Source organism: Vigna radiata, unplaced genomic scaffold (genome assembly GCF_000741045.1).
Source record: "Vigna radiata var. radiata cultivar VC1973A unplaced genomic scaffold, Vradiata_ver6 scaffold_223, whole genome shotgun sequence".
Taxonomy (NCBI): Eukaryota; Viridiplantae; Streptophyta; class Magnoliopsida; order Fabales; family Fabaceae; genus Vigna; species Vigna radiata.
In genome coordinates this window covers 428,420-442,309 of record NW_014543246.1, presented here as the reverse complement: position 1 = coordinate 442,309, position 13,890 = coordinate 428,420, and the positions used below count along the sequence as shown (strand labels likewise).

The following is a 13,890-nucleotide window of genomic DNA, read 5'->3' as shown; positions in this document are numbered from 1 at the left end:
TTTTCAACCCGACTCATTTAAACCCGGCTCATTCGGGTTGAACCCATGGTGAGTCGGGTTGGCTCATTAACCCACCTAATTGTATTTTATTAATTTATTATCTTATGAAACTCTAAAATATACTCTCCTCACTCACCATGACGAAGAAATGTTATTTTGTACTTTTTTTTATTATTTTGAACTGTCTTGAGTTTACCATCATTAGGAGTGAAATTTATTTAGATTTTACAAAAAGTTTTTAATTCTTTTTATTTTAAAAAATTGTAATTAAGTGAGCTAGTGAATCAACCCACACCAACCTGTGGTAGGTCAAACCGGGTTTAAATTTTTCTAACTCGTTAATAAATGAGTCAGATTGAATTGACTTACAAAATGACCAAACCATTGTGAGTATAGCTAAGTCGGACCGGATGACCCGTTTTGACAGGCGCTACATTTAATACATGGTATTCATAAATTGACGTTATTATATGTATATTAAAATAGTTTTATAGTCCTTATTTTATTTTATATTTTGTAATCTTTTTATAATAGTGTTTTGACATATAAGCAAATAATCCTTCCCAAACAAATGAAGCAAAACATGCATACAAAATTTATAATGGATATACATTAAAAAATAAAAGGTAAAACCGAAAGAACATAAACATATATATTGTTTTAACCCCAAATATCGAGGTCATTCAATACTATTTCATAAATCACTAATCTATAGTTAATCGTATTAGAAAAGTGGATGTAGGTATTTGGATAAATCACTGCCCTCTAAAAAGAAATTATCTTCCTCTTCCAAACTTTTCTCTTTTGTTCATTTTGTAATAAGAAATTGGATAATACAATTTGGAAAATTGGATAAAAAATTAGAGATATGATGTAAACTGAAACAAGAAATTCAATCAATTCTTTTGAAGAGTTTAGTTGTCGGATTTTAGAATTTGATGAACTCTTTCATATCTAGAAAAAAACATATCATATTCATAAATCTAGAGATCACACACAACTTTACATTATTAAATTTTAAAAGTTGATACTTATAAATAAAAATTCAAAATCTATTGAAAAAAATCTTTCAATGAATTTTAAAATTTATTAAAAAAAACGTAATTTTTAAGTTATTTTTGGAATGTGAGAAAGAAATGGTTGGAAGTACGAAAAACAAAAAACCAATATTTTGATCAGTAGCAATAAATAATCATTTAAGCGAGACCAACGGTAAAGTAATTTTGGGCTTGTGTGCAATGCTCGTCTCATGATCTCTTTCGAAAAACTTTTTTTAAAAATATTTTTTATATTGAATACGTGTCAATTTGTGATTAGTTTGTTTTAAATATTTTTTAAATATAAATTTAAATAGATCAATAAAATAATAATACATGTTTCATTCTAAAAAAATTATAAAAAAGTGTTAGTCAAAAATATCATTATCCCATTGTATGTATTTTGTATAGCAACTTTTAAAATAATACATAATTTTTTTCTTATAAAAATTAAGTTAATTCGTAGTGAAGCTTTTTTAAATAGGTTTTTAAAAATTTTATTATTACTTTGTACATAAATTCATTTTATTTTGTAAAACAAAAATCTATTTTTTTATATATTTTTTTAAAATTCACAAAGCTCAATATATCCTAACATCCTTTTACCGCCGCGTTACAGACGCCAATTGGATACGAAATCGGCGAGCAATTCTGGCAGCCAAACCGGTGGGCCGTGGAATACGGCGGGGGGCCGCCGGAGGAGTGAGGAGAACTGGATTTCGCCGCTCCATTACGGATGCTGGTAAGATATGCACACGAGGAACAATTCCGGCAGCGGAACCGGTGCACCGCGTAGCACGGTAGGGGACAGGGAGAGAAGTGATGCGAGCCGGATTTTGGCGCTCCGTTACGGGGGCATATAGAATACGCAGCTGGCGAGCAGTTCCGGGAGCCGAATCGGTGAGCCTCAGAACACGGCGGGGAACTGGCGGATGAGTGAGGCGAACCAGGCGGAGTGTGAGAGGCGCTGGACGAAGAAGATGGAGAAGGAGAGGATTTGTCCAGCGGCAAAAGAATGGCTCTGATCTTCATCCGATGAGGTAAGGACGACGAAGCTCGATCGTATTCCTCGATTATATTTGCCAAATCTTCGTCGTTTTTGACAGAAATCAAGGTGTCCAAGTCCCCGTTTGGCAAAGGACACCGGAGTGTCGCCGGCGAACCGCACAGCTCGCTAATCTTTGTCATTAACTCTACAAAACACTAACGTGTAAGCACACGCGCCTCCAATAAAACGTATTATTTTATAGAAACTAATAAAACTAAAATTATATTGAAAAAAAAAAGGACTGTAAATAACTATTTAAATTCTGAAATAGGTGATTCACTGTTATTTAAATCTTTAAAATGTTAAAATTAAAAAAAAAATGTCAAGATATATGTTTTTTTCTCTAGGGACGAAATTACCATGATAAAAACATTAATTTTCTAACCTTGAATTTTATATGAGTGATAAAATTGAGTTTTAATAATTAAAGTGACTCTTTATGAAAATATATTTCATCAATAAATAAAGTAATAGAAGAGTTTGATGAAATTGATGAAGCGAGTTAGGAGTTACTGACCTGAGAATGAAGTGGAAGGATGGAAAGCGAGGACTCTGGTGTGGCCGCCGTAGTATCGGAGGATGCCGTCGGTGCGGCGAGGAAGGATCTTGCCGCCGTAGCTACAGAGGAACTTAGTAGTATTATTACCGTTGCTATTGTTATGCAGGAGTTTAGATCCCATGGCTGAGTCTAGCAAGAACGAAAAGCTTTGGTAATTTGGGTATGTTTGAGCGTTGGTGCCTGAAAACTCTTGTAAGTGAGTTTCATCCACATTTATAGAAAATAGGAATGTTCATACGATTTCCCTTTTTTTTGGCATACCCCCTTATTCCCTTTTATTTACTACGAAAAAAAGCAAGACGGGAAAATATTCTGTGATGATAATCAATAATTGACCCTTTTCTATTGTATTCAATATTTGATTGAAATATTTAATAAAAACTCATTCAATTCTACTCTTATCTTAATAATTTATATAAAAACGAATTTGAATGAATTTAGTTTTTTTAATTTAAATTTGAATTTATTTTTCTAATATAAACCTTTTCACTTTAATTCTATAACTTTGTTTATAAAGGTATTATATCACTTATCGCTTATATTTAAAGTAAATGTGTCCACTAATAATGAAAATTTTATTTTATTAGATATCAATAAACTAAAATTAAACTTTTTAAAATTAAAGAGAATATATATAAATATATGATGTTTGAATTTGAATCTTATATATGCATAACAAAAATAATTAAGATATTAAAAGAGATTAATCATATTTTCAAATAAAAATTAGTTATTTATGGAGTCATTATATATTTTATACGATAAAAAGTTGTTTTGGATTACATTATATCAAATTATAGTTAATTTAAAAAAAATTATGATTGATGATAAAACAAAAGTAGAACGGTATTACATTGAGAAACAAACGTTTTTTTCTTAAAATCCAAAATTCCAATTTATAAATATCTTTTTATGTTTTTTTTTTCAAATATAGTTAATATTAGGTTTTTTTAAAACCCTTCGTTTGGAAATTCGTATAAAATGTTATATATAAGGATAATATATAAGGATTTGACACGTATTGTGATACTGAATGCTGTGTTACACTACAAAATTTGACATGTGAAAAACAAAATATTTTACAAAAAATTAAACAAAAAAAATTACAAATTGACATTAACATATCTTTAATGTTGTTTTTAAGATATTAACAGAAATTATCTAATTAAATCAATTTTTAAAAATTGTTATTCAATTAGAAAAATATATAAATATAAACAAAATTGAAACTTTCCAACCAACTAAACAAATAAATGAATATATTAATTGAAATTATATTCTATGAATATATTAATTAAGACTATATTTTATGATTTAAATTGTTTTGTGTTTGGTGAAAATAACAATGTTATAGATTAAGATGAAATTAATACTGGTTATGATGATATTTATTAATGAAATAATACTTTTGTTACGAGATTAATGCAAATATTGAGCCATGAAATGTTATGATAGGATATACAAACTTTTATTAATAATTTAATTATATAACGGTTAAAAATCAACAAAAAATGTATTAACTTGCTACGATATAAGGTATATTGAAATCTAAATGAGAATACAATAAACTATGTTATCATAATTATCATATGAGATTGGAATTGAGAGACTAGTTTTTTTTTAACTAGTTATCATAAGACATCTTCAATTCATAACATTAACAAGTTATCTCACTAAAGATGTTGGAATCCTCTTTTTACTCGTTGAACTCCCTTTTTTTTTTTTTATTTGATGCATAAGTTATAAATAAATACAAGAAACATCTGGAGTCCGATGTGATGTCCATATCTCAGTTCAATAAAATGGAAACATCTAATCTAACATGAAAGATCCATCTTAAAGCTTCACCATGTTCCCCGCATCACTTTTTCCAATTCCCAAATTAGCAAAATTAGTTTGGAGACATCTTATAAATTATGAAAAAAAATCAATAATTAATAAATAATAAACTCTTTCTTAACATAATAATTTTCAATTTTTTAAAAATAGAAAATGGAAATGTATTGATTTATTTTTGGATGAGTTGCCAAATCAAACAGGGTTACGACATTACCAAAATCTCACTCAGTGTCTCAGACATCTTCTGAGTGCCTCACCAGTCATCACGTTTGAACACAGAAAGCAGGCATTAGTGTAAGCTTTTGTTTTGTCCTAATTTCATGTGTTGGCGACGCGTGTAATTTAATGATTTAATGTAAACCGACCTGGTTCCATATGCTGCTGTCTCACCAAGCACCTCACATGCTTCTCATTCTGACTCATCAAACACATCACCACACGTATGAAAACAAAGAATTTAAGTTATCCATTTTTGGTACGGGTGGATTTTCAAATGAATATATGATTTTATACAAATAATTAAAATGTATATGATAAATAATTTTAAGTGAAAAATTTATATATTTATTTTTATAAAGTTTTATTTTATTAAATATAAGTCATTATAAAAAACGTGTATATTCTTGACATTTCTATTGAGTGAATTACTTATTTGAATTGATTTTCAAACGAATGACTTATCTATTCAATTGATATTTTTATTGTTTTATAAATTATTATGCATTCCTTGTTTTTCTTAAATTTCAGATAAAAAATGTAAGCTTTAATTTTCTACTATATTAAATTAAATTAATTTAATTATCATGGACCTCGCACTTTAATTACGTTACTTCGTATTTTTCTTCATATTATATAATTGTTATTGTCACTTTACCTATAAGAGTGTTATAACACTTATTAGAGTGTTGTTAAACAAAATGTGTAGTTAGTTCGTGGGATATTTTTTATTATAAAGAATTATATGATTTATCTTCACCAAAATATTTCTTGAAATTATCAATAAAATTTTATATTTAACATTCATTTTTTATTAAAAGAAATATGAAATTTAAGAATAGAAGCTTTCTTTGTTTGAAATATATTTATATCCAAAATTTAGAACAAATCTTAAATATTATAACTCAAAAGTTTTTTTTAACACTTTTTAAAAGTTTTTTTTTAATGTGTTGTTTCATATTTATACGTCTTCAATTATATTCGTATTAAAATTTGTTCTTATATAACACACAAATTATCCGATCATCGCATAAACATAAACACAAATACAAACAAGTAGGGATAAACTAACATGCAAAAGATCATTTCTAAAACATACATAAATATTTTATCATGCAACAATCATACTAGACTCAATCATTTCATCATACAATAATCATACTAGACTAGACCATCCATATAAAACATTGATGCGAAATCACAAAAGATTGTATACTTGTAGAAGCTTCTACTACTCTTTACAAAAACATTGCCAATATATACATCATGTCATCCACAAACTTATTACCTTAAGTTCATTACCATATCCTTCACTAACCCCACCACCTTAACCACCTCCAAGACGCCCATAACTATTAAGATATGTCAAATATTCTATTAAAGGATATTAGGCAATAAAATATTATGTTAGTTATATTTTAGATATTGTTATAATTTGTGCAGATTTGTGCATATGTTTTTCCTTTAATAGATGAAGGATTATAGGATCCTTGTATGTATATATATGGTACTCTATTCCTTGAAATAAAACATCAGAATTATTCTTTAAACTTTAATATGGTATCAAGAGTCAAACACTGATATCCTCTACAATATAGGAATCAATGTCTCTCTTTTTGAATATTTCTGATGGCTTCTTCCGAAAAAAATCATTCGGAGAAACATGATTTTGGGACTTCCGCTGCTACCCATATGCATGAATAGCTCACCCCTGAACGGCTTGATGGCACCAACTATGTTGAGTGGTCGTTGAACGCACAAAACAAGATCAGGGGTAGAAAATGTTGGGGTTACATCTCTGGGACAAAGGCTGCTCCAAAGAACAAGAACTCTGATGAATATGAAGAATGGGAAGATGAAAACTGCCTAGTCAAGTCTTGGCTTTTGGACTCCATGACGAAAGAAATCAGATCCCTCTTTATTCGGTTAGCTACGACAAAGGATATTTGGGACACTGTGCAACAAACATACTCAGTCAATCAGGATGCATCTCGATCATATCAATTATATTGTGAGGTAATCTCTACTCAACAAAATGGAGGATCTGTTATTACATATTTTGGTAAATTACAAAAATTATGGCTAGAGTATGATACTATCACGAAGTGTACCATGGAATGTCCAAAAGATGTTGAGAAATATAACAACATGATTAATTCTCAACGAGTTTATGTTTTTTTGGCTGGCTTGGATACACATTTGGATGTTGTTCGTGGTCGTATCCTTGCTACCACTCCCCTTCCAAATATTCAATCCGTTTATGCAACTGTTTGTGCCGAGGCAAACCGCCAAGCGACTATGCTTGATAGTAAGTCTACTATGGGGACTTCCTTTGTTGTTAAAAAGTTTCCTAAGAAAGGAATTCGCAAGTGTACCCACTGCAATGGGGATAATCATGTCATGGAGACATGTTTTAAACTCCATGGCTATCCAGATTGGCATCCAAAAGGACAAACTACTCCCAATATCAAGGTAGAAGCCACTTCCAAGAGCCATATTTCTATTGCTGCCGGATTTGTGACCAAGTCAGGTATATCTAACTCTGCTATTAATCTTTCTGCTATTACTAGCAATAGTGATTGGATAATTGATTCAGGTGCTACTGATCATATGACCTGTGATCCTCATATATTTACTAATTTTTCCCCTAATTGTTCTAAGACTATTATTATTAATGCCAATGGGGTCTCATCTCCTATTGAAGGTGTCGGTACTATATCTCTCTCATCCTCCTTATCAATTCCAGATGTTTTATTTGTTCCTACATTGAACTATAATCTTCTTTCTATCATCAAGTTAACCAAATCACATTCTTGTGTTGCCTCATTTTACCCAACCCATTGTATTTTTCAGAACATTCATTCCAAGGAGAAGATTGACATTGGGAGAGAAAGGGAAGGACTGTATTACCTTGAAAAAGTCTCACATCAAGAAACCCATAAAGGAGCATTGGCTTGTCTTGCGAATGAACACACACACGATAAAAACAAAAAGGAGATCTGGTTATGGCATAGACGCTTAGGACATCCCTCTTTTAGTTATCTTAAAAAATTATTTCCATCATTATTTCATAAATGCAATATTTATTTTTTTTTGTGAAACTTGTGTAATGGCAAAAAGTCATCGTACTGTGTTTCCTTTAAGCAATAAACGAACTGATTTTCCTTTTTCATTAATTCACACAGATGTTTGGGGCCCTGCCCCACAATCTACTCATAATGGAAAAAAAATGGTTTATCAGTTTTGTTTATGATTGTACTCGGGTAACCTGGGTGTATTTGCTTAAACATAAAAGTGAAGTGTGTGATGTGTTTTGTTTCTTTCATCATATGATCGTTACACAATTTAACACACATATTAAATTCATTTGATCAGACAATGGAGGGGAATATTTTAAAATTGAATTAATAGAGTTCATGAACTCTAAAGGCATCTTGCATCAAACTACATGTCCTTATTCACCACAACAAAATGGCGTGGCTGAAAGGAAAAATAGACATATATTAGAGGTGACTAGATCACTTTTGATAGATGGTAATGTCCCATCTCATTTATGGGGTGAGGCTGTGAGCTCTGCCGTTTATTTAATTAATCGAACCCCTTTTGGTGTGCTTAACTTTCAAACGCCTTTTGATGTGTTGTCTGATCATTGTATCCTTCCTCCCATAGTTTATTTACCCCCTCATGTTTTCGGATGTGTTATATATGTTCACTTACACTCACATCAACGTACAAAGCTTGAAGAACGAGCTATCAAATGTGTTTTTGTTGGGTATGGATCAACTCAAAAAGGTTATCGTGCTTACCATCCACCATCAAAGAAATTTTATATCTCTATGGATGTGACATTTAATGAGCATGAATTTTTTTATGTTGATTCTCCACTTCAGGGAGGCCATGAAAGTGAAGTGCATAATCATGATGTTAGTATGTTTGATATCTCCAATATAAAATTACATTGTGAAGATAAATTATCGTGTGAGGATCATTTTGCAGGAAGTGAGTCAATCCAAAATATGGACACTTCTTTTCTGGATAATACAGTGTCTTCTGATCATAACCAATTGGCTCAATCTTCTCCACAGGTTCAACTTGACTCTTCAGAGGTACCTTCTGATCCTATCTCTGATAATACTAATTTAGATGGAATTGATTCTTGTCTGCCTGAAACCACCAGCATACCAAACACTGAGTCTACTATTGTTCAATATAATCTTCCACCTCGTTCTAACCGTGGTCAACCTCCAGCTAAATATGAACCAGACCTCCAAGCCAAAGTTAAATATCCCATTAGTAAATATGTGTCATCTCACAGGTTATCTCAATCATATGCATCATTTGTATCTCAATTATCTTCAATTTCTATTCCTAGTAATGTACAGGAAGCTTTGGCAGATCCTAGATGGACCGAAGCAATGGTTGAGGAGATGGCGGCTTTAAAAAAAAATAACATTTGGGATCTTGTGTCCTTACCAAGAGGGAAGAAAACTGTGGGTTGCAAATGGATCTTTACAATTAAGCATAAAGCTGATGAAACTATTGAAAGGTATAAAGCACGACTTGTGGCTAAAGGTTACACTCAATCTTATGGTGTAGATTACCAAGAGACGTTCGCACCGGTAGCCAAGCTCAATACTGTGAGAATACTTTTATCGCTAGTTGCAAACCAAGATTGGCCTCTTCTACAATTTGATGTGAAAAATGCTTTCCTGTATGGAGAAATTTCAGAAGAAATTTATATGGATTCTCCACCAGGCATGACAGATTCAAATGGAATGAAGGTTTGCAAATTAAAAAAGGCTCTATATGGATTAAAACAATCCCCAAGAGCATGGTTTGGAAGGTTTACCAAGTCTATGAAGGCTTTTGGCTATAGAGCAAGTAACTCTGATCACACCTTATTTTTTAAGAGAGGACAAGGAAAGATTACAGCTTTGATTATATATGTAGATGACATGATTGTTACAGGAAATGACCAAGATGAGATTTCTAGTTTACAACAATACCTTGCATCTGAATTTGAGATGAAACAACTTGGAAACCTCAAATATTTTTTGGGTATTGAAGTAGCTAGATCAAAACATGGTATTTTTCTATGCCAAAGAAAATATACTATTGATTTACTATCAGAAATTTGGCTGCTTGGGAGTAAACCAGCTGATACACCAATTGAACAAAATCATAAACTCTTTCAATGCTCAAATTCAGCAAGCATAGATAGAGGAAGATACCAAAGGCTGGTAGGAAAATTGATTTATTTGTATCATACACGTCCAGATATCACCTATGCAGTGAATGTTGTTAGTCAATTTATGCATGACCCACGAAAGCTTCATATGGATGTTGTTGAAAGAATTTTGAGATATTTGAAGTCTGCTCCTGGAAAAGGAATTTTGTTCTCAAATAATGGAAACTTAAAGGTAGAAGGGTACACTGATGCAGATTGGGCAGGTTCAAAAGATGATAGAAGATCTACCTCTGGATACTTTACTTTTGTAGGAGGGAATCTTATAACTTGGAGGAGTAAAAAACAACCTGTAGTAGCAAGATCTAGTGCTGAAGCAGAATTCAGAGGCATGGCACTAGGTGTATGTGAACTTTTGTGGATTAAAAATGTGCTATCAGATTTGGGATTTAAACTAAATGAAGCTATGAGTTTGTACTGTGACAATACTTCGGCTATTGCAATTGCTCATAATCCTGTTCAACATGATAAAACAAAGCATGTGGAGATTGATAGACATTTCATCAAAGAGAAGATTGAAGCTGGAATGAGTGTCAAGAAGATTGTTTGATGAGTCTCTATTCAAGTTGGGGATGTGTGATATTCATGCACCAACTTGAGTGGGGGTGTTAAGATATGCCAAATATTCTATTAAAGGATATTAGGCAATAAAATATTATGTTAGTTATATTTTAGATATTATTATAATTTGTGCAGATTTGTGCATATGTTTTTCCTTTAATAGATGAAGGATTATAGGATCCTTGTATGTATATATATGATACTCTATTCCTTGAAATAAAACATCAGAATTATTTTTTAAACTTTAATAATAACCACCACATCTAGGTCCACACCACTAAATATAATTATAATCTAATGATATAAAGTAATGTAAATTTATAATTTTAAGAAAAATAAAATTAAATTATATACGAGAATGTAGATATTAAGCTTTAATCCATTTTGAAACACCGTTTGCCAATATAAAAATATTTTAAAGTTGTTTTCCATTAAAAAGGTTGTTTATTCTTTTTTAAAATATTGTTACAAACAATACATATTTTAATTTAACAATTGTTTCTGCTTGGTTGGTCTAGATCAGTCCGAATCCTGCACCACCGTCTACCGGGTTCTCCTTGCCTTGACCGTCCGTGCTACCCTCCAAAAGTGTCCGGTTGGGTACCTGCTAAAAGCACTCCGACGCTCAAGTCAATGTTCGGTTTCCAAAATTAATGATATAGAGAGAGAGATAGTAGAGTAAATATGCATTCAATGTAACCACCTACTTCTCACCTTTGACTTTTATTTATAGTTTTTTCTATGGGCCAGTGATTAGCGGAATCTTAATCAAGGCCCAATTGCAGGCCTGTTGGGGTTAATCTGGTTTTACCTTAATGTTATGCAGCTTCCAAAATCTTCGTTGATCTGTGCCGGACGGGTACCAAACGGCCGTCATCTAGGCTGTACACGTTTCGCGAAGACAGGGCGAGGTTTGACGCCGGCCGTGAGCTATTCGGTCGTGTTGACCCGTCGTGCGTTATCTGTAAGATGGAATTCAAGATCTGGTTCTCGCGTGGCCGGCTGGACCTCACGGACGGACGGCCACGTAGGGTACGGCCACGTAGGGTACAACAATGAAATATAATTTTAATAAATAATTTATGAACAAAAACATATTTAACATTATTTAAAATTAATAAATAATATAAATTATTCTAAAACTCCTTAAAAACCTAAGATAACCAAAAGCAACAAAAACTCAAGTCAAATAATTAACTAGTTAAGAAAATATTATTTTTTAATTGAAAAAAATGATAAAATATCAAAACATTTACAAATAAAGCTAAAGAAATTATAAAGGATATTTTATAACAAAAAAAAAATGAACTTTAAGAATGATAATCACATAAAATTAAACTTGACTATATTATCTTTTAGATTAAAGGATTTCTTCTTGGAAAATATAAGAAAAGAAATAAAAAATGAGAAGAAAAGTTTGAAGGGAAGAGGTAATGAGAAACATGAGTTGAAGAAGCATAACTCTAAGAAGAAAACAAATATGACGAAGAAAGCTCTATACTTTTATTTTACACTCCTATAAATATAAAAATTATAATTTTACTATTTTTAAATTATACAATTCAGAAATTAGAAATGTCTTTCGAATTATGCATTTAAAAAAAAAAAGTCAAATTACACAATTTAAAATTAATTGAAAAAGATTAAAAAATTACTTTATAAGACTTTTTTAACTTTCGAAGTAAAAAATTTGAGAAGTCGTCATGTGAACCTCTCCACTCCACCATCAATTCAGAAGTTGGAATTTTTATATTTACGGAAGTGCAGAAGAAATGTACGGAGGTGCAGGAAGAATTTGTCGAAGGAGAGAGGAAGGGAGAAAAAATGGACCGCTAGCCCATATTTAACTTTGTGTTATTTGACAAGTTATTTGTTTTTATTCTAAGATTTGAGTAGTTAAATTACAGCTTAAAACTCGCTGGATTAATAAACCTCGATAGATATTATATAAAAAAAATATTTTCATGAAAGTTTTTCTTACAAAATTCATAAATTAATCTTATAAATAATTGGTATGTAGCTATTATAAATGTAAAATACTTTTCTCTCTGGTTCAAAAATTTAAAACTACAATACAGTTTCGTTTGTGGAGTAAAAGGTTCGGGGTTGATGAAAAATCACACAGCAGTACCAATCAAAACTATAAATATTGTTGTAAGTGTTCAATTAGTGTAAGTGTTGTTGTGAGATCAACATTCCCTAAAGCCCAGAATTAAGGGGCTTTCTTCCTGGACTTCCAATATTTTTTCCTGCACCTCTAAATTTTATTGTACCAAATATATCCCTAAAAAAAATAAAAAAAAGAAACTTACCAAATGTATTTACTATGCAGAGTTATATGCTTATGTTGTAATCCCAAGTCATTTTCAAAGCAATAAAGTTTTCTCCTCTTTTTTTTTTTCAGCTTTTTTCATTTTTGAATGACGTTTAACTTCCTTTTATTCCGCTTCTTTTGTTTTCCCTCATCTTATTTTAAAACTTTCATCTTTTTTCAGTACACATTCTATATAATATTTATTCATTTTCGTTTGAAATTTAATATTTGGTTTTATTATATTTTACATCGGATTTAGAAAATTTGAAAAAGTATTAAGGGAATTTCAAAATCTGTTTTAAAAATTTTATAAATTTTAAAATTCAGTTTAGATAACTCAACAAATTTTAAAATTTGGATTAGGAATTTAACTTAATTTTAAAATTCGATTTTGGAAACTCATCAATTTTTTATTTAAGAAATTTTCGAAATTTCAAAATCTAATGAAACTTTTTCTCACATTTCCAAATCCTATGAAATTTTCATTTAGATTTCAAATTTAGTAAAACTTTCTCTCAAATTTTGAAATTTGATGAAAATTTCTCCCAAATTTAAAAAATGTGGTACTCTTTTTAATTTTTATTTTATTTTCCTTTTTATTTTTTGTTTTTAAAAATTTGTTTTGCTTGTTTTGTTTTATGAATTTTTTGATTTCTAGTTATTATTAGGTTTAAACCTCAATCAGTCTCTGCGGTTAAATATCCACTAACAGAGTTAACTTTTTCTTTCTCTCTCTTCTGCTCCTCTGAATTTCTGTGAAGATAACAGCTTTTTCTTTCTCTCTCTTATACTCCTATGAATTTCTATGAGAAAAGAACAACTTTTGCAGACAATTTTTTTTCTAAAATTTTGTTGGGTCATGACTCAAGAATGTTTTGCTTTTGCCTGTTGCAGTCGGCACCGATTCTCCAAATTCAATTTTTTTTCTCTTCCATTTCAGAAGCGCACAAACAAGGTCCTAATAAGTATCAAAACAATACGGAATCAGAGACAAGAACAACACAACAAAGTAAGCCTCTTCTAGCACAAACACATAAAAAGGGGTCTAATCTAACACAGTTGTTTTGGTGA

The 13,890-nt window shown here is 30.8% G+C and overlaps 1 protein-coding gene across 1 annotated transcript; it reads right to left on the bottom strand.

The window, feature by feature from the left end:
- Window positions 1-1,431: 1,431 nt before the first annotated feature.
- On the bottom strand, window positions 1,432-2,921 carry LOC106753284. The gene is made up of 2 exons (XM_014635078.2): window positions 2,603-2,921; window positions 1,432-2,230 (listed from the first exon to the last, which is right to left on the bottom strand). Exons 1-2 carry the CDS (start codon window positions 2,763-2,765, stop codon window positions 1,629-1,631), a joined length of 765 nt encoding a protein of 254 aa, XP_014490564.1. The 5' UTR covers window positions 2,766-2,921; the 3' UTR covers window positions 1,432-1,628.
- Window positions 2,922-13,890: the final 10,969 nt, after the last annotated feature.